At 39.2% G+C, this 17,980-nt stretch overlaps 1 protein-coding gene across 2 annotated transcripts in view; it reads right to left on the bottom strand.

Annotated features, from left to right (window-relative positions):
* Positions 1-1,069: 1,069 nt before the first annotated feature.
* The window catches only part of rnf111 (ring finger protein 111), a 33,713-nt gene continuing 16,802 nt past the window's right edge, over positions 1,070-17,980 (bottom strand). The window contains exons 4-15 of one of the 2 annotated variants that reach the window (XM_038303477.1): positions 15,402-15,556; positions 13,240-13,431; positions 12,230-12,594; positions 11,805-12,051; positions 11,019-11,376; positions 10,818-10,943; positions 10,607-10,724; positions 9,917-10,000; positions 7,370-7,465; positions 7,043-7,129; positions 6,575-6,678; positions 1,070-2,647 (exon numbers count right to left, since the gene is read on the bottom strand). In XM_038303477.1, coding sequence (XP_038159405.1) covers positions 2,530-2,647; positions 6,575-6,678; positions 7,043-7,129; positions 7,370-7,465; positions 9,917-10,000; positions 10,607-10,724; positions 10,818-10,943; positions 11,019-11,376; positions 11,805-12,051; positions 12,230-12,594; positions 13,240-13,431; positions 15,402-15,556 — 2,050 coding nt within the window. In that variant the 3' untranslated portion in view covers positions 1,070-2,529. The remainder of the gene's footprint in view (positions 2,648-6,574; positions 6,679-7,042; positions 7,130-7,369; positions 7,466-9,916; positions 10,001-10,606; positions 10,725-10,817; positions 10,944-11,018; positions 11,377-11,804; positions 12,052-12,229; positions 12,595-13,239; positions 13,432-15,401; positions 15,557-17,980) is intronic. The other variant, XM_038303478.1, reaches the window with a different exon arrangement.

Genomic DNA, 17,980 nt, shown 5'->3' with positions numbered 1-17,980 from the left:
AAAAGTATCTTTTCTTCGAAAAGTTACTCAACTGTTAGTAAATCTATATAGTTACTGCCCATCAAATATTCACACACACACAAAAAAAAGTTGACTTGTATTGTGGTTCCAATTAATCAAACTTTCTTATAATTTGCAGAATGGGTTATAACTAGTTATAAAGTTTTTTTTTTTTGTTCAGTCGAAACTCAGAACTGACACAATCCAACATGCAGTGCAAGGTTAACTCTTTGCACCCCAAAATAAGAATCTTGTTGGAAGGGGGGAAAAAATCTAATTTTCCTCCAAGTAATCATCTACTTTTACAGGCATGGCTCATTAAATGTGATAATTGATAGTTATAGCTAACAGCTCATTAAAAGACCTTTACCTTAAAGATAAATAGAATATTGACTATTTTTGTCTAAGGTCTTTCAGAAATAAACATTTCAGCCAACAAAAATAAGCTATTGCAGAATATGAACTCAATACTTTGCAAGACGTTATTTTGTTTTAGATAGAATAAAGCATCTGTGATGCTGTAGTTCTGGTAAAGATCAACTGGTTTACCCTCATCTTTGTCTTAACATTAAATCATACTTCGCTTGTGCACCGTTTTTTCTCAGTTATCCACTCAGCTTTCAATTATATTATATGATCTATATTGTTAGGGTCATCTTTAAATTTCTGTGGTTGATCGTATGCATTATAAATATTTTCTGAAAACAGAATGTGAACACTAGAAATAAATCACTAAATATAATATCGAGTTTGTTTTTTAAAACATGAAATAAGCACCTCATTAATAATCTAGTTCAAAATGTGCCTCTATGAAATTGTTAGCAGCAAACTTTCTATTCTGTGTAAAATGTTTTTAGCTGATGTGTTTACATTACTTTACGAGATATTTAGATGAAGAAAATGGTAAGCTTTACAGTCATGGTCCCAGGAAAATAAGAGGTGAAACCAAAGGACAAACATTGTCCCTAAAGTTAATTGCTTAACTTAAAACATTTCCAGAAAAATCTATGACATTCATTCAATCATGTAAATCTTAAAAATAAAAAAGACACCAATCAAAGGACTCAACAAGAGTTATCCAAGTTTATTAATATTATTTTCAAAACTAATATAAATCCCACATAATATTATGATCCTGGTGCCTTTAAGTCAATGAATGCATGGATACCTGCTTTAAGTACTGCATTTCAACACTCAATTTAAAACATTTTTTCCTTTTTTTTTTTCTTTCTTATTATTGGAGTGGAAACACATGGCCTCAGCGCAGTCAGGTTCACAACTAATCTACCGTTTTCTCTCTTGTGCAAGTCTATGCGAGTGAGTTAGTCAACAGTATTAGTGTTTTTGTTGTTTTTCCTTCCTCTTTCTGCAGCATCCAAGATTAACAATGCTGCTCAACTACAGAGAGACAAAAAGGGATGGTGGCTAAATCAGAAGTGCGAGAACAAACGGTAAATCTAAACTTGAGCTGTGTTTTTCCCCTCTGAACGCACACGCACGCACACAGGAGATCAAAAAGTCATCGCCACTGCCACTATCAATTTAACAGCATGATCACCATTTTTCAAATCTCTTCAACACATGTAGGCCTGAGATTATCTCACAAAAAAAAAAAAAAAACCTTAGTTAGGCTTTGCACGTCTGTCTGTGGGTAGAACCCCGAAAGAAAAGAGAAAAAAAAAAGATTCACAGCAGTTCCCGACAAACGCTCAGTTTGGAAACAACAGTCAAGAGAGGGATGTGACATTCTTTTCCTTGCTCCCTAAAATACACGGGATGATGATGATGATAATGATGATAACGGTGCCGTCGTTGAATGAAGGTGCAGGAGGGTGTTTTTATTGTAATAAAGCATGTGCATATCCTGGGAATGAGGTGAACCATGGAGTCAATTTCCACTCTTGAAATACTGGGTGTGCACTAATACAGCAGCTGATCTGTTAACGTATTTCCTTTGTGAGGAATGTCTTGATTTACTTAAAAAACAAAAAACATCTTTCACTAACAACCCACATCTGCTAAACATAAACTAATCAATACAATGACTGGTAAGATGAATCCTGCAATGTTTTTTCAACTGAAGGTTGACATTCTATTCTAGTAAAGCAAGGCATTAGGTTTGCGGAAATGCATCTTTACTAGAGCAGCGCCCCTCACCTGCAAATCACTAGGCTGTGTAAGCCCACGTTAAATGTGCAAAGAAATGCATTGCAAGGAAACATGCAGAGAAACAAAACGGAAATGACACTTGAGGAAACAATCAAAAGCTACATAAAAGCTTCATAAATACAATAAAATCTTAAATTCAAAGTGAAGAAATCTAGTTGTTCTACTATGTGAGAGCTGGCACTCCAGGCTCGATGCTTTTTTTTTTTTTTGTTGTCTATTCTTTTTTTCTTTTTTTGCTCGTAGTTGAGCTGCGCAGGTAATTCATGCCATCTTTGGTTGACTGCAGTACTGAAGAGAAAGTTAATATGATCTGAAAATAAATTCCAAACAAACAAAAGTTGTTGTAGGGGGAAAACAGCATCAACTCTCGGCAGAAAGCTGGGCCTCAATGTCCACTCTGCAGATGGGGCACTTTTTATTGGTGAGGAGCCACTGATCCACACACAGCTGATGGAAGAGGTGCATGCATGGCAGGCGCCTGGAGGAAAAACACATGGATATCAATTTTAGAGCCTTGTAGTATCATAACATTTCCTAAACAGTGATAGTTGAAGGCAGGTTTAGTCTATGAAACATCTTTCCCACTGAAAATAGCGCATTAACCCGGGTTTTTCAACATCGATTTATCCGCTGACAATCAGCATTTAGATCCCTTCCCACTGGTAAAACAAGCTGGATCTAACCCCTTGCTGGCAAGCTGCGTGGCCCTAGTCCCCCTGCAGCTGCGTTTCTGGTGACACCATCATGCTGGGTGAGCATTGATGATGTCAGTGTGACAGAATTCAGGAAAGTAAACAATGGAGATCAACATATACGGAAGCCAGGGTATAGTCAGTGTGCTTTACTGTTTCTCTCTTTTGTCCCTCTAAATCCCCCTACCAGTGCTTCTCCATGTTTATCAAATGTAAACAGGGTTGTTTCGGCTTATTAGATCAGAAGCAACTGGAGCGGTGTGTTGACGTCCGTACGTTGTGTTTAATGGTGTCACGTAATTTAGCGGGTAAAACTGGCTCTGGTGTTCTCAAAGCATGCGGATCAGAGCCCAGGCAAATTGTTCCCAGCTTTAAATGGGTTTTTCCTCCATTGTGAAAGGGGTATTACAGTAAATTATATATTAGCTAAACATGCTTTGGTTTGCTAAAATACTAATGCTACTAAAATATTACAAACACTAGAAAGTTATCATCTACTATTGGGACCCTATTCTAACAGCAGCTTCTATAGCACCATTTGCTTCAGATGCCAACATAAACAAGTTTTTAAGATGCTAATGCTAGCTTTGTTATACTATTCTGAGCCTAAAGGAACAACAGTAACAGAAATGTTAACATGCTAACATTAGCATTGTTAAGCTTATTCACCAACCCAAGCTAAAATAATCAAAGATAAAATGCTAACATTAACATGCTAATATTAGGATTATGAAGCTTATATGCTATCCTGAGCTAAAAAAAAAAAAACCATCAACAGAAATATTAACATGCTGATGTTAGCGTCGTTTGGCTTATATGCTATCCTGAAATTAAAAAAAGCAAAAGTAAGTGGAATGCTAACATTACAATGCTAATACTAGCAAGGTTTTGTGGAGCTATTTAGTAATAAACCAATAATAGTTGGCATAGATTAGGTTTAGAATAACTGGAAAAATAATATCACACATCTTAAAGATTGGGTAACAGGTGCCTCAATTAACTGCTATAGTTATCATCATTAAAAACTTAATAAAATATTAAGTTGAAAAAAATCTGGATTTCATCCATCCATCCATTATCCTACACGCTTGTACCAATTGGGGTCGCGAGGGGTGCTGGTGCCTATCTCCAGCAGTCAAAAATCTGGATTTCACATAAGTAAAATAAACAACTGATGATGACGAAAATCATTATCTTTATCAATTTTGTTTTCAATCTTTTCTTTAAATATATATATACACTCACCGGCCACTTTATTAGGTACCCCGTGCTAGTAACGGGTTGGACCCCCTTTTGCCTTCAGAACTGCCTCAATTCTTGGTGGCATAGATTCAACAAGGTGCTGGAAGCATTCCTCAGGGAGTTTGGTCCATATTGACATGATGGCATCACACAGTTGCCGCAGATTTGTCGGCTGCACATCCATGATGCGAATCTCTCGTTTCACCACATCCCAAAGATGCTCTATTGGATTGAGATCTGGTGACTGTGGAGGCCATTTGAGTACAGTGAACTCATTGTCATGTTCAAGAAACCAGTCTGAGATGATTCCAGCTTTATGACATGGCGCATTATCCTGCTGAAAGTAGCCATCAGAAGTTGGGTACATTGTGGTCATAAAGGGATGGGGATGGTCAGCAACAATACTCAGGTAGGCTGTGGCGTTGCAACGATGCTCAATTGGTACCAAGGGGCCCAAAGAGTGCCAAGAAAATATTCCCCACACCATGACACCACCACCACCAGCCTGAACCGTTGATACAAGGCAGGATGGATCCATGCTTTCATGTTGTAGACGCCAAATTCTGACCCTACCATCCGAATGTCGCAGCAGAAATCGAGACTCATCAGACCAGGCAACGTTTTTCCAATCTTCTATTGTCCAATTTCCATGAGCTTGTGCAAATTGTAGCCTCAGTTTCCTGTTCTTAGCTGAAAGGAGTGGCACCCGGTGTGGTCTTCTGCTGCTGTAGCCCATCTGCCTCAAAGTTCCACGTACTGTGCGTTCAGAGATGCTCTTCTGCCCACCTTGGTTGTAACGGGTGGTTATTTGAGTCACTGTTGCCCTTCTATCAGCTCGAACCAGTCTGGCCATTCTCCTCTGACCTCTGGCATCAACAAGGCATTTCCGCCCACAGAACTGCCGCTCACTGGTTTTTTCTTTTTCAGACCATTCTCTGTAAACCCTAGAGATGGTTGTGCGTGAAAATCCCAGTAGATCAGCAGTTTCTGAAATACTCAGACCAGCCCTTCTGGCACCAACAATCATGCCACATTCAAAGTCACTCAAATCACCTTTCTTCCCCATACTGATGCTCGGTTTGAACTGCAGGAGATTGTCTGGACCATGTCTACATGCCTAAATGCACTGAGTTGCCACCATGTGATTGGCTGCTTAGAGATTAAGTATTAACGAGCAGTTGGAGTGTATATATATATATATATCATAGCTTGTCATTAATAATTAGTCATTAAACAAAAGCGTATAAATCATATATATATACCGTAAATCCTCTAATATAGGCCCGGGCCTTTATTTCACTCAAGTGCATCGCGGTCCAGGCCTTTATTGGAAAGAGGCCAGAATTAGAGACAGGCCTCTATTGCTATTTGAGCAAAACAGACTACCAGTGGAATGAATAAAAATGAGATTTTGTGTCTATTTGAACCTATAAAACACTAGGTTCATTTATTGAAAAAGTACAGTTACCATGTTCGCTTGGTTTGAAGTAAAAAAGAAAAAAAAAATCCTCCAATTCTGTTTAATCCTCCTCCTCAGTTTCCTCCTCCTCTTCATCTCTCCCTTTAATCTCCTCATCACTCGCGCTCCTCCTCATGTTCTGCTGCGTGTCTGTTCTCTTCCTCGCGCAGACGGGCAGCAGTCAGGGCCTGTCGTCCAGCAGCGCAGGGCTGTGGTACTTGTATGTTACTACCACAAGTATAATGTTGTGGTATGCCCAGAAAAAACGTTTATAGCCCCGGCCTGTATTAGAGACCGGCCATTATTTCCCTCCTCTGACAGCGAGACCGGCCAATGTTAGAGTCCCGGCCGCTAATGGAATACAGGCCAATATTAGAGAATTTACGGTGTATATATATATATATATATATATATATATATATATATATATATATATATATATATATATATATATATATATATATATATATATATATATATATATATATATATATATACATACATATATATATATATATATAAAGTGATATTTAGCTATTTAAATGTAATCACAAGGTGTTTTTATACATAAAATCCACTTTGCATTGTATCTGCATGTAAGAACAATAAGTTCAGGTCTTAGTAGCAGTTACAGGGAGTAAAATGCAAAGATAAAAATAACAAAATAAAATATGAAACAAACTAAATGGTACAAAACTTCCAAATAAAACACAACTGCCTTTATAACACCAGAGGGCACCATCTCCTCCTGGAAAAACCTGAGTGCGTGCCAAAAAACAACTCCATGAGGCCAGTAATTTTACAGCACTCTGGGACTTTTCTGCTGATTACCACAACTCCTCTGGGTTGTTTTTAAAGGAAAAATTAAATCCCGCTAGACGCTGGGAACCTGGAATATCTGCACCTGTCTTCCCACCTGTGTTGCGGGCTCACAGATACTTCCCCCAAATGCATAATTGAACACATTTAAAGCTGTGAAAAACATGCATCCAAACACCCAGGAGAGTTTTACCTGACATCCTCCCCCTCCTCCAGTATTGACAGGCAGATGGTACACTTCTCCTCTGTGTCTTCATCTGCCCCTTCATCTTCGTCTTGCTTGCCGTGCAGCTTTCTCTGGCGGGGACAAACATTTGGAGACATGAATATCAAAAGGTAGAATCAGTCAACCAAGCGAATCATCTTAACAAATCACTTAAACTGCTCAACTAAACCCCTAATATGAGATTAAAATGAATGACTTGAGCCCCATAAAGGTAACTTTGGTATTTCAACAAAATAAACTTAAAATTTGGGAACAGAGGGAATGGTCATTTTGTCCAAAACAGAAAAGAAAAATTTCTATCTTTAGTCTCAAGTCAAATTAATCCAAATGAAAAAAAAAAGCCAAATTTCCCAGCCCCCAAGGACAACAGTAATATCTAATGTACATGTGAGCAGAGACATGTCTCCAAATCGATTTGTTCGTTTTGATTCTCACCGATTCTGGGGTTGCGTGCATATTTTTCCCAATAGATGCCCAAGCTTCAGGGGTTAACTGTTGGTCAATGTCTCTCTCCAACACCTTCTGTATTGGGTGGCAGGGTGTTAGATTGCTTGTTTAGGTACAATTTAAAAACCTCTAAGGAACCCCCCCCCCCCCCCCAAACATATCTTCACGGATACAATCTCAGGTAAAAGACACTACAGTGTTTTCTAAAGCATCAGGCCGCTCTGTCCCAGAATAAGCTTCAACAGACATGCAAATGTATGTCCAAAAATGTGCAGAAATTGTGAGACAGTTCCAATCACTCCAAGCAGGCTTTACCTTCTTGTACTTGTGTGGGTAGGTGCACCTCTCTATGGTTCCCTGAGAGGCTCCTCGATTCACAGTCCCAAGTCGTTCCTCTAAATGCAGCAGGTCCTGAAGAAGACACCCAGAAAAACATTTGAAAATCCTCACGTCAGACCGACAAATTGTTCACATTTAAACTCAAGGTCAACTCTTCCTGGATCAGTGGTAAAGTGTGTGAATGGCAATGTATAGCCAAGCAGTAGAACAGCAAGACTTACATTCAATTACATAAAAATCAGGATTTTTTTTAAATCATGAACCTCATTTAGCTTAATTATGTTTAGTATGACTTTAAGGCATTTTTTATCATCTTTGTTTTCTTACAGCGGTAAAGAATTATTTAATGAGATGTTTATATTAACTTAAAATTTCTAACTAAAAATATTTTTATTAGGCCTTTTGGTTTTAGTATTCTGATCAGAATTTCAATTTGTTCCTTCTATCTTTGGTATTTCCTCATAACGATCATTATTTCTAAAGTCCATGTACCAAATATCATTTCTATCTGTTAAGCCCCCTGTCACACCTTGACGATTTAACCAGCTTATGCCTGATATCCCAGAATCTTCTAAAACGCTGGCATACACTGAACTTTCTATGTATTTTTTCAAGTTTGGGCGTATACGTAGATTATACATAAAGAGTCCAGAACTTATGTCCAACGACAGCCTAACTTATGCATAACGCAAGGCAGCATAATGCCCATTAAAAAGTCACAAGCCAGTGTCCTGAGGGGGGCAGCGAGGCACCCGGAAGCGCCCGGTCTACATAAAAACATTTCTTTGATCGCTGTATTAACCTGGCTGCTGTTTACTGCCGACCAAAAAAAAAAAAAGAAGGTTTGCAGTCGCAGCAAATTCAGCATCATGTCTACTAGGAAGTTTGTTGGTCGTGGCTGTAGCCGTGAATGCAGGAAGGATCCATCGCACTCACCTTCTCGCTCACCCTATGATGGTGATGAAATCTAGTGGAGTACTGACGGTTTCCTCCTGTTAGCCCCCTTTTATACCAAAAACGCTGCCATTACGCCATTATACAGTAAATGTAAGTTAGAAACACGTCCAGCGGTCATCTGGAACACGTCAAATACGTTGATATGCTTTGGAGATAAGTTCTTGATAAGTTACGCATTAGTTATTCACAAGTTACTCAAAGGTTTTGGATAAGCTAGACGCCATAGCTTGGATAAGCTAGACACCATAACTTGTGTCAACGATCAGATAACTTACCTGTAACTTGTGCGGCACAAATGAGCATACGCTTATACAAAACGTACCCATAACTTACAGTATCAAACGTATGCCAGTGTTTTTGCCAGATTCTTTGTACGTCAGGCATATGCTGGTCAAGGTGTGACAGAGGCTTTATATCCTATTTAGTCCTTTTAATGCTCACACAGGTACTATGAATTTATCTAAAGTAAAGATGAACTGGGACAGTACAGAGGAAAGAAGAATTAAAGTTAACCATTTTAAGTACCACTGAGGTCTGATGCAAGAAATAAGGAGTCCATTTCAAAGGAAACCTTTGCATTTTCTGACAAGTTGAGACAAAAATGTGGCTCATTCAGGCAGTGAGATGAAATACGGAATAATAGAGAACAAAGAAAGAAACTTGTTTTTTTCCATAAAGTTTTAAACTCTGGCCATCATGGATTCTCAAAATCTTACAGATAAATTAAAGATCTGCCTGGGGAATACAGAAAAAGATACATCCAAAGATGATTGTTTTGGTATTAATAGCCCCACTAAATTCTTATTAAAATGCTTAAGACAGTTTACAATATTAACTCCAAAAGGGAGACCCTGCTCTATATTACCCACTGTGCCATATTATCCCAACTTCAAAATCAATAAGTTAGACGTCTAAAAAAAAGAAAGGCTAGAAAAACATTTGTCCTTGCACGACCTCATATGATACAGTAGCTCTATAAAAGAAATTAAAACTGGCTTAAATTGTATAAGTTATTTTATAGAAGTTGGAGACTGGAAACTGATCACGAAACTTAAGATTCATTCCCTTTGCCTCCCCTACATTAGTTTTAAATGTACAAAGCTTCATCATATTATCTCTTAAAAAGTTACTCCAATAATGAAAAAAAAAAAAAAATCTCATGTTATTTTTCCTTTTATATGAACTATTAAAGATATAAACTTGTCCATTGAGGCTGATCATCACTTCTACTTGAGTGCAATCAGTCTTTTGGGGTCTGCTTCATAAAACTGAAAGTCTATACCTACGTACTGGCAGGAAGGTTAAACAAAATAAAAATGAAAAAAAAAATAAAAAATTGGACCACGTTCCTCCACCACATGGCATACCACTAAGCTGTAATCATTTATTTTTCCTGTATATTGGTGAAAACAGATGAACAACACATGTTGGGGCTGAATCTCAGTAATTACAGGTGGTATATTGATAGTATTGATGGTACAGAGTGCAGCGATGGCTGCAGCACTGTGTGTTTGCAGCAGAGTTTTGCCCCTTTTTCCTTTAGGAACAAACGGGTGCTGTTCTCACCTCGTAGGTTCTTCCAAAGCCAGTCATTCTAGATGAGATGTACCTAATGTGCGGGTAGGTCACTTCAGAAATGCCAGTAGTGTGCTGTAAAAACAAAGGAGGTCCAATATGAAGAACTACTACAAAAACAAAATGAACTTAAAAAGGGTCTGAATAACGAGGAAAGACCTCATTATCATCCTGTATTGTTCCGTAAAAATTCAAAAAATATCCACTGGACTTGGTTTTCAAGATTTGAAGTCCAGTGGATATTTTTTGAATTTTTACGGAATGACTATGACCTGGATGACTGAGAACCTTCATCAGCATCCTGTATTGTTCTTGTTTTTTTTTTTATAGTTCCAATTACTTGATGTTAAAATCATATTTTTTTAGCAGAACTGTTTAAAGTGTAACTATGATTTAAAAATGAACTGAAACGGATTCTGAAGTTATTTAGTGAAGCTATTAAGCAAAATAGATGCCTGCTTATCAAAACTAATGAATCAAATCAAAAAAGTACCAACTAAACATGTTAGTTGGTAGGCGAGGAACCTGAGCAAACACTTGAGATGTGAGCTTCTATTAATTGCTAACACATGATTTATAAAGGCTGCTGAACTATTCTTTAGGTAAATAACTTTATAAGCGTCAGCAGAACTTGTCCCAGATGTGTTATCATCAATGTTTAAATTTGCAAGTTTCTCCTACCATTAAGGAGATGGGGAAGTGGTGCAGTCTCGGGGGAGGGTGGTAGTGGGGGAGATGAGAATGCAGGTGCCCTGATGCGTATGAAGCCACGGGAACACCAGCCTCGATGCCAAGCTCCCTGTTAAAAAGGAAAATGTTATCAGTTCATTACTGCTGCAGGTAGGTTTATCTACATAATGAGATTATGGTGGAATTAAACCTGAAAACAAACCATGTTGTTCTTTGCTCGGGCTGGCGGGGATGGGAAGACATAGTCTGTGGCACGTGGATGTGGTGTCCATGGCCGTAGTTGGGGTGCATCCTGTGGGGATGTGGAGGTGGACGCTCATGCGCCCGCCTGCACACAAAAAGCAAAATGTGTTTTACCAAAAAAGATCTGCAACCTTAAGACGTCCATGACAGCAATACTCACGTAGGATGCTGCATCATCCTCCTCCTCTGGACCTCCATCCTCTGCAGCACGTCGTGATGATGGATCCTTTGCACCGAAGGACCCAGAGGTGGCATGTGGTGCTGCAGGCTCTGGTGATCCGGAGGAAGGTGCTGAGCCAGGGGGACGCTTGAAGTAGGGAGGTGGTGGGCCGAAAGGGGAGGGGGAGGCGCGGGGGGAACGGAGTGACCTGGAGGGTGAGATGGCAACGGTGTATGGAAGGAGTGGGGAATGAGAAACTCGCCTTGCAGAGGAGGCTGAGGTGTGAGTTGGGGGTTTCCATGAGAGTGAGGGCAGGCGGGGGAAGCTTGATGATGCAGCGACCGGGTTAGAGAACCATCTGGAATTTGATGACAAGAAAAACGGGAAAATCATCAGTGTATCAATCTGATCCAAACCAACAGGAAACTACAATGTTGATGCTTAGAAACAAAGCTTTTACACCCTTTAATTCAACTTGCAAGGTCTTTGCCCTTAAATTACAAACTATGCACGACATGTTTCTTATCATTAGACATTTGATCTGATTAACGATAGATAATTTAGTCTAAAACTGAATTATTTATATGAAAATAAATTGGATTTGTGATATTTTTTACTACTAAATTCATGGTTGAACAATAAACAAAAGTACATGAAGATGAATGGATAAAAAAAGGATGGAAGGACGTGTCACATCTCCCTCATAGATATGAGGAACTGTGCTTAAGCACAAAAAAAACTCTCTCTACCGTCGAGGATTCATTATTATTTGTTTGTTGAACTCACAGGTAGGGTGAATGTAATGTCTGCAGGGCTGAGGTTGTGTCTGTGGCTGAGCCACCATGGAGGAGCTGAATGAGTCCACCACAGCTGGCTGACTGGGCCCAGGGTTGGCATGTGAACCATAAGCAGGGGGCCGCGAAGAGGAGCCCGGGCTGCACGGGTCAAAAGCTGACGTGCTGCCATGGAAACTAGCGCTTCCAGTTCCGCTGGCTCGAATGCTGCTGTTGCTCAGGTCCACTGGCAGGGTTTGCTGCAGAAACAAAGTATAGACGATGCAGGAACTGCTAAAAGAGTTGGGGGTTCATTCTAAATAATCTGGTTTTCTGATTTAAATCAGAATTATGGATAAGATTAAAGTCATCATACAATAAATAGATAAAAAAATCATAAAAAGAGAAAATCTTTATTTTTGCAACAAATTTAGATACCTGGTCATGATAGTGGGCTGCATTACTGCTGCTGCCGTTGCTGTTGTTGACTCCAGCACAGGGAGCAGGCAGAGCACTGGGCCGTTCCACAGGACAGCTCGGCTCTTGAAAGGGTAGGGTTCCTGGTGGCTGCGGTGCAGGGTGATGGATATGGTGGACAAAGTGGTGAGTATTGCTGTGCTGGGAGCCGGCGGTCTGCTGAGAGGACGACGCTTGCAAGCAGCTAGAATGGGAGTGGCTGAGGGACGTGTGTCCAGGAGAGGGGCCGCTGCATGGAGAGTGCTGCTGACAGCAGGATGGCAACCTGGGCATGGCTGCTCCTGAGCCTTCTCCTCCTGCACCAGGCAAACTTGGTCTGTTATCATCTGAGGAAGGGGGGGGAAAAAACATCAAAACATTTATTATTCTAGCACTGAAGAGTTAAAAAAAAAAAGAGCAGACGCTGTAAGAACATATCTGACCTAGTCTAGAGTAGCTGGTCTTCAGGGTTACTACAGCTTAGAGTCAGTTATATTTAGGACTAATGTTTGTGTTTAAATAAGCTGTAGGCTAACGGACAATTTCACCTATTCATCTTAACATAAATCATGACCTTTTAGCCGAGTTTTAGCCTAGTCCACATAGTCTGATGGAGAACTTGGGTTGGACAGCCAGTTCTCAACGATGCCACATCCCCACTACGTGCGTCTGCAACCGCATCCTTGTTTTGTTGATTCCACTATCATGTTTATGAAAGGTTAGCATGAGAACCATTCGTTAATTTATATAAAATAAATAAATGTATCCTATGATTTTGAGATTTGAGACCAATTACAATCATAAAATCACACTAATTATGTGTTAAGAACATTTCAAGCGTTATTTGTTTTGTTTTTTTCTTTTAAGACCTTTGAAATGTAGGACATTTAATGCCAATTAAAGCCTTATTTTTAGATTCATGAATTCATTCCCTTTTAAGACTTTTTAAAGATCTGCAGAACCCTGGTTTTACTATCCTCATGTCATCGTACCCTCAGTGCGAGCAGAGCCACTTGCTCTCTGTGTATGTAGACTTCCAGGTACGGAACCCGCGCAGCTGGTAGAAGGGCCCGGGGCATCATTGAGCTCGGAGGTAGAGGCGAGATGGGAGGATGATGAAGAAGTTGACGACCTCACTGTCTGAGTGTGAATGCTGCCAGAGGTTGTTGGCACCACAGAGAGATCTGGGCAAAAAAGAAAAAACAAAAAGTCATAATTAGCATGACACAGTTTACCAATTTCAATCTATTTAAAAATTGAAAGACACACATATATATGGCTTTAAAACCAATTGTTTGAAATCATAGACAGCTGCCCCTCCTTCACCTGTTACTACTATGCCTTTCCCTCATTTACAAGACAAATTTGGCTGTTTTCATACTTCTAGACAAGAAAACCAGGATGGAAAACAGTACATCACTACTCACAACAAGCAATCTGATTTGAAAGGTACTACTGAATCAAACAGGGGTTTGTTCTATATTTTTGCTTTAATCTTTGCAACACAACAGCATAAATGTTTTGTTTAATTGGTATATCTAATAATTTTGAATGTAAATGTAACGTAAAATCCCTTTACTGTCTCAAAATGGGGAAATTCACTCTCTGTATTTAACCCATCCCCTTCAGGAGCAGCGGACTCCCACTATACAGCGCCCGGGGAGCAGTGTGGGGTTCGAATCGTTTACTTGCAACCTTCTCAGACCACAATGCTTTAACCACTAAGCCAAAATAGTCAATGTATAGTTTTGGCATCAGTATGGTTTACTTTGGCACTCTTAACTGAAACAATTTCATTGTTTTATACATCATTGCTTACTATATTTTTGAGAATACTGTGAAATTATGGTATTTTCATTCCAGGTTATTAAACATTTAGATGATCACCTTGGCCCTTGTCTATTCTGTACCAAAAGGAATGAAAAGAAATTAAGATAGGAAAACTGCTGCATATAGTATGCTAAAGGACAGAATACTTCCCCCAAGTATTTGCATCATGAGGCAAAAACACCTCGTCTTCTCACCACTGTTTGTATTTATCACTTCACCAAATTGTATTTACGAAAGGATGACATAATACTTCATAACCATAACCTGCATTTGCCTTTTCAATAAACATAAAGAACATTTTGAGAATTTACTCCTACAGTGGCACCAAGAGTTTATGTATCGGAAAATAAGGGAACAGTGATGGAATATAGTAAAACACCTATTATTGCAACAACAAGAAATTCATTAAACTGACTTAGTGGACCACTTTCTACCTTTACAATTTTAAATGCAATCCCCACAGAGCAGAGGTGTGCACAAAAGTCCTAAAGGCTGAGGAATTTGCATGCTTCAGGAAAGGGAGGGCTAAATGAATTTGGAAATATGAAAAGCAGATCGAGTGAAAGTGCTGCGAGGCTCCTAAAGTTTGTTTCTACTACTGAGGAGCAACTGTAAACCAACACACAGCAAAGTCTCGTTGTATAGAGTTAAAGAATATTGAATTGTGTGGTTTTCATAAAGATCTTAAAAATATTTAAGCTTCTGTTATTGGAAGTTCAGCACAGCTTTCTTGTCCCCGATGAAACAAAGCAACACTGAACTAAGTGTCCAAACCTTCTTTTATACAATATGTAAAAGTACATTTTGTGTAGATTTGTTTTGGTTTAACGTAAAATAAATAAACAGGCAGTATTTCATGTAATGAAAAAATGTGCATGATCACAGAAGAAAAAGGATCTCAAAATTTGCTCTAAATTTCCTAACTTTTTGGGTTTGATTGTTTGACCAGGGGAAAAATATAAAATTATAAGGGTCCGCGTTTATTTAAAAATAAGAGCTGTATTTAGCCGTTCAATGAACAGGCATTTTGAATAAAAACTATAAATTTTTTATTTTTAATTGCAGAAAGTAAAAAAGAACGTAAAAACAAAACGTGTGGCAAGTAGAGGAAAATACTTTGGGTTGAACATAAATTGTTCTTTCTCAAGAAGACTTCATTTTTTTTTTTTGGCTAGAGGGGTTATTTCCTATCATTACTAAACTCCTGTTGACATGGGGGCCGAGGTGGTGAACAACATGATTCCAAGGATCACAAATGTCCCCTGAGACGCACTTGGACACTGCTGAACTAGAGGTGAGAAGTTCCTCCTTGAGTCATATTTACCGTCCTCATCAACGGTGAGATCCACAACCTCCCCAGGGTTCTGCCGCAATGGCTGGATGACTGTTGAGAGCCGGTGACGTCCACGCGGTTCTGGGAGGCGACTCTGGGCACAGCTACTGCCCCATATCCTACTTAGAGCTCCGACCGAGCGGGACCTGTAGACACACGGACATAGAACCACACCTGTTAGAACAGAACCTATATGATGCATTTGCTGAAACAGAGTGTGATACTTGTTCAGGGTGAAAGTTCAACGAATGAAAACAAGGGAAGAAAATTAGATGCGGGAGTAATATAAAGTGTAAATATTACAAAAGTAAATATTGATTTTAATACAAAGGGACATTGAGATAAACGTTGGTTTTTAGGTGTAAAAAGCTAATAGCTGATCGGTGTGAGCCCACAGGATGCCATCAGGAAGTCAGTTTGAATGAAAATCCTTCCTCTTATTCCCAGGACCCCTTTAATTTTCCTCCATGCCCCTGAAAAGTCAAACAGCTCGACTCCACTTCCCCTCGCCCCTTTCTTCCCTTTCTTTTAATTTTCTCTCTCAAAGGCTTCTGTCGCTCTCCTCTTCTGCCTCTGAGACGGGAGTGACAAACAAGGGAATATCCATATAGCCCCCCCCCCCCCCCCCCCCCCATATTGCGGTAAAAGCCAGGTGAGCAGAGGGAAGAGGAATAACCCCAGGAGACAGGAAGCTGTGTGGGAGCGCCATGGAGATGTTGAGGTAGGGGACTTTTCTACCCTCAATGCAAAACTCCCACCAGGGTAGAGAGAGAGTGTGCATATCTGAGGTTAAAGGAACCACCTGAGTATTCGTTGTTGGATGTTATAGATCAACTCAAATGAGAAATACAAATTAAATGTCTGATGATGATTGTTTGGTTAGACTACCTCTAGCTCACTGAAATATTAGTTAAGTGACCTACATGAATAGATTTAAGGTTTAACATGAATATAATATGAACAATGTTACGTTAATGTGGAGCAACAGAAACAAATAAACAACTTCTGTGTGTTCTGGTCAGGCGCTATGGAACATTTTGCAAATATTTGGTGGAAATATGAGAATAAGTGGAGCAAACCAATGACTTTTACTCAGCTGGTGGTCTGTTTCGCCTTGGTTTGTTGTTGATAGGGAGTCATAAGGGACAGAAATCTGATTTAATACAATTTAGCTTGTAAATGTTTGAATAACTGTGCCTCATCATCTTATCCCGAAGATGCTGTTCCTAGAGAGGCTACAATCAGGCGTCTACCGATTTGCTTATTGGTTGGATCAGACTAGTGACCAGCAAGTCTCTCTTTCTGTCTATTAAAGAAAAAAAGAGATTAATTAATTCACATGTTTCTCAGACTAAAAGTGTAAAAAGCAACATTTTGATGCACTTTTTTAGTTGGACTGAAACCACTGGCTCTATTTAAGAATATACAAATGTTTTTATTTTATTTTATGTTCAATGGTTGCTATTAAGGATACATGATAACATCAGACGGGACTTGCTTTAAAACTAAATATGGGAAATTCCACCATTATAAGGATTGTGACAAAGGATTATACCTGCGGTGCCAAAGGGTCACATTCATGAGTCTGCCACAGGACAGACGCCGAAGTAAAAATGTTGATGTTTTTTTATAAGGTTTCAGAAAAAAGACAAGCTGCTATCTGCAACCTAGGAGGGAGAAAACTGCATAGTTTCTGTAAGAAGGTCTAGGGAAAAAATGTCGCCATCTGACCGCTGAGTTATAAAACATCAGCATATTAGCCACAATACCAATATCCTGCATCCCGCCTTTCTCTATTTATTGAGGAATTCAAATAAAGTTCACCCTGTAAAGTTAGAGAAAAACAGTGCAGTCTTAACCATGTCAGACCACAAAGAAACCTGGATGTCAGTAAAAACAAATCATTCTGCAAATATTGTCACTTTTTATTCACAGGCTAATCTAAAATCTCACTTATAGTCGCAACCTTATTTTTAAGTAGATTATAGCTGATTTTTCTTTTTCCATTTCAAACCATAAAAAAAACATAAATAGTGAAAAAAATTAGATCACAAAGAAACTAAAAAATAAATATATATTCATGCTATATGCAAATTAACCAAGCAATGCTGTAGATTCCACCATTTTAATGAGCTTCTTCTGAATTTGCGAAATACTAATGTAAAAAGTAGCTTTCATCACGTTGTCCTGACAACTCTTAATGTAGGAAATGCCTTTATTGGCACTCTTTACAATAAGGGGAATCCCCATCTGCATTTAGCATACACAGTTCAGGTGTTATGAAGAGCACCTTTTATACTTTACAAATAGCAATAATAACCTGGATGTAAATTCAAACATAAACACACTCTTGTACCTCACAATACAAGACCCTGCTTAGAGGCTGGGGTGCAAAGAGAGGAGATCTGAGGAGATCGGGGGTCCTAATTGTCTTTTCTGCTTTGGTTTGACCCCCAAGGAGCAGGACTTGACACTAGGGAAAGGTTGCTAATTAAGCAGACCCGGGATTATTTTGTAAATATCTGTTTACCGCTGGAAACCTGTGGGGACAAGGGGTGCCAACAGAGAGG

The sequence above is a fragment of the Cyprinodon tularosa genome, unplaced genomic scaffold (genome assembly GCF_016077235.1).
Source record: "Cyprinodon tularosa strain WSP-4 unplaced genomic scaffold, ASM1607723v1 ctg510, whole genome shotgun sequence".
In the NCBI taxonomy this organism is placed as follows: Eukaryota; Metazoa; Chordata; class Actinopteri; order Cyprinodontiformes; family Cyprinodontidae; genus Cyprinodon; species Cyprinodon tularosa.
This window is presented reverse-complemented; position numbering and strand designations above follow the sequence as displayed.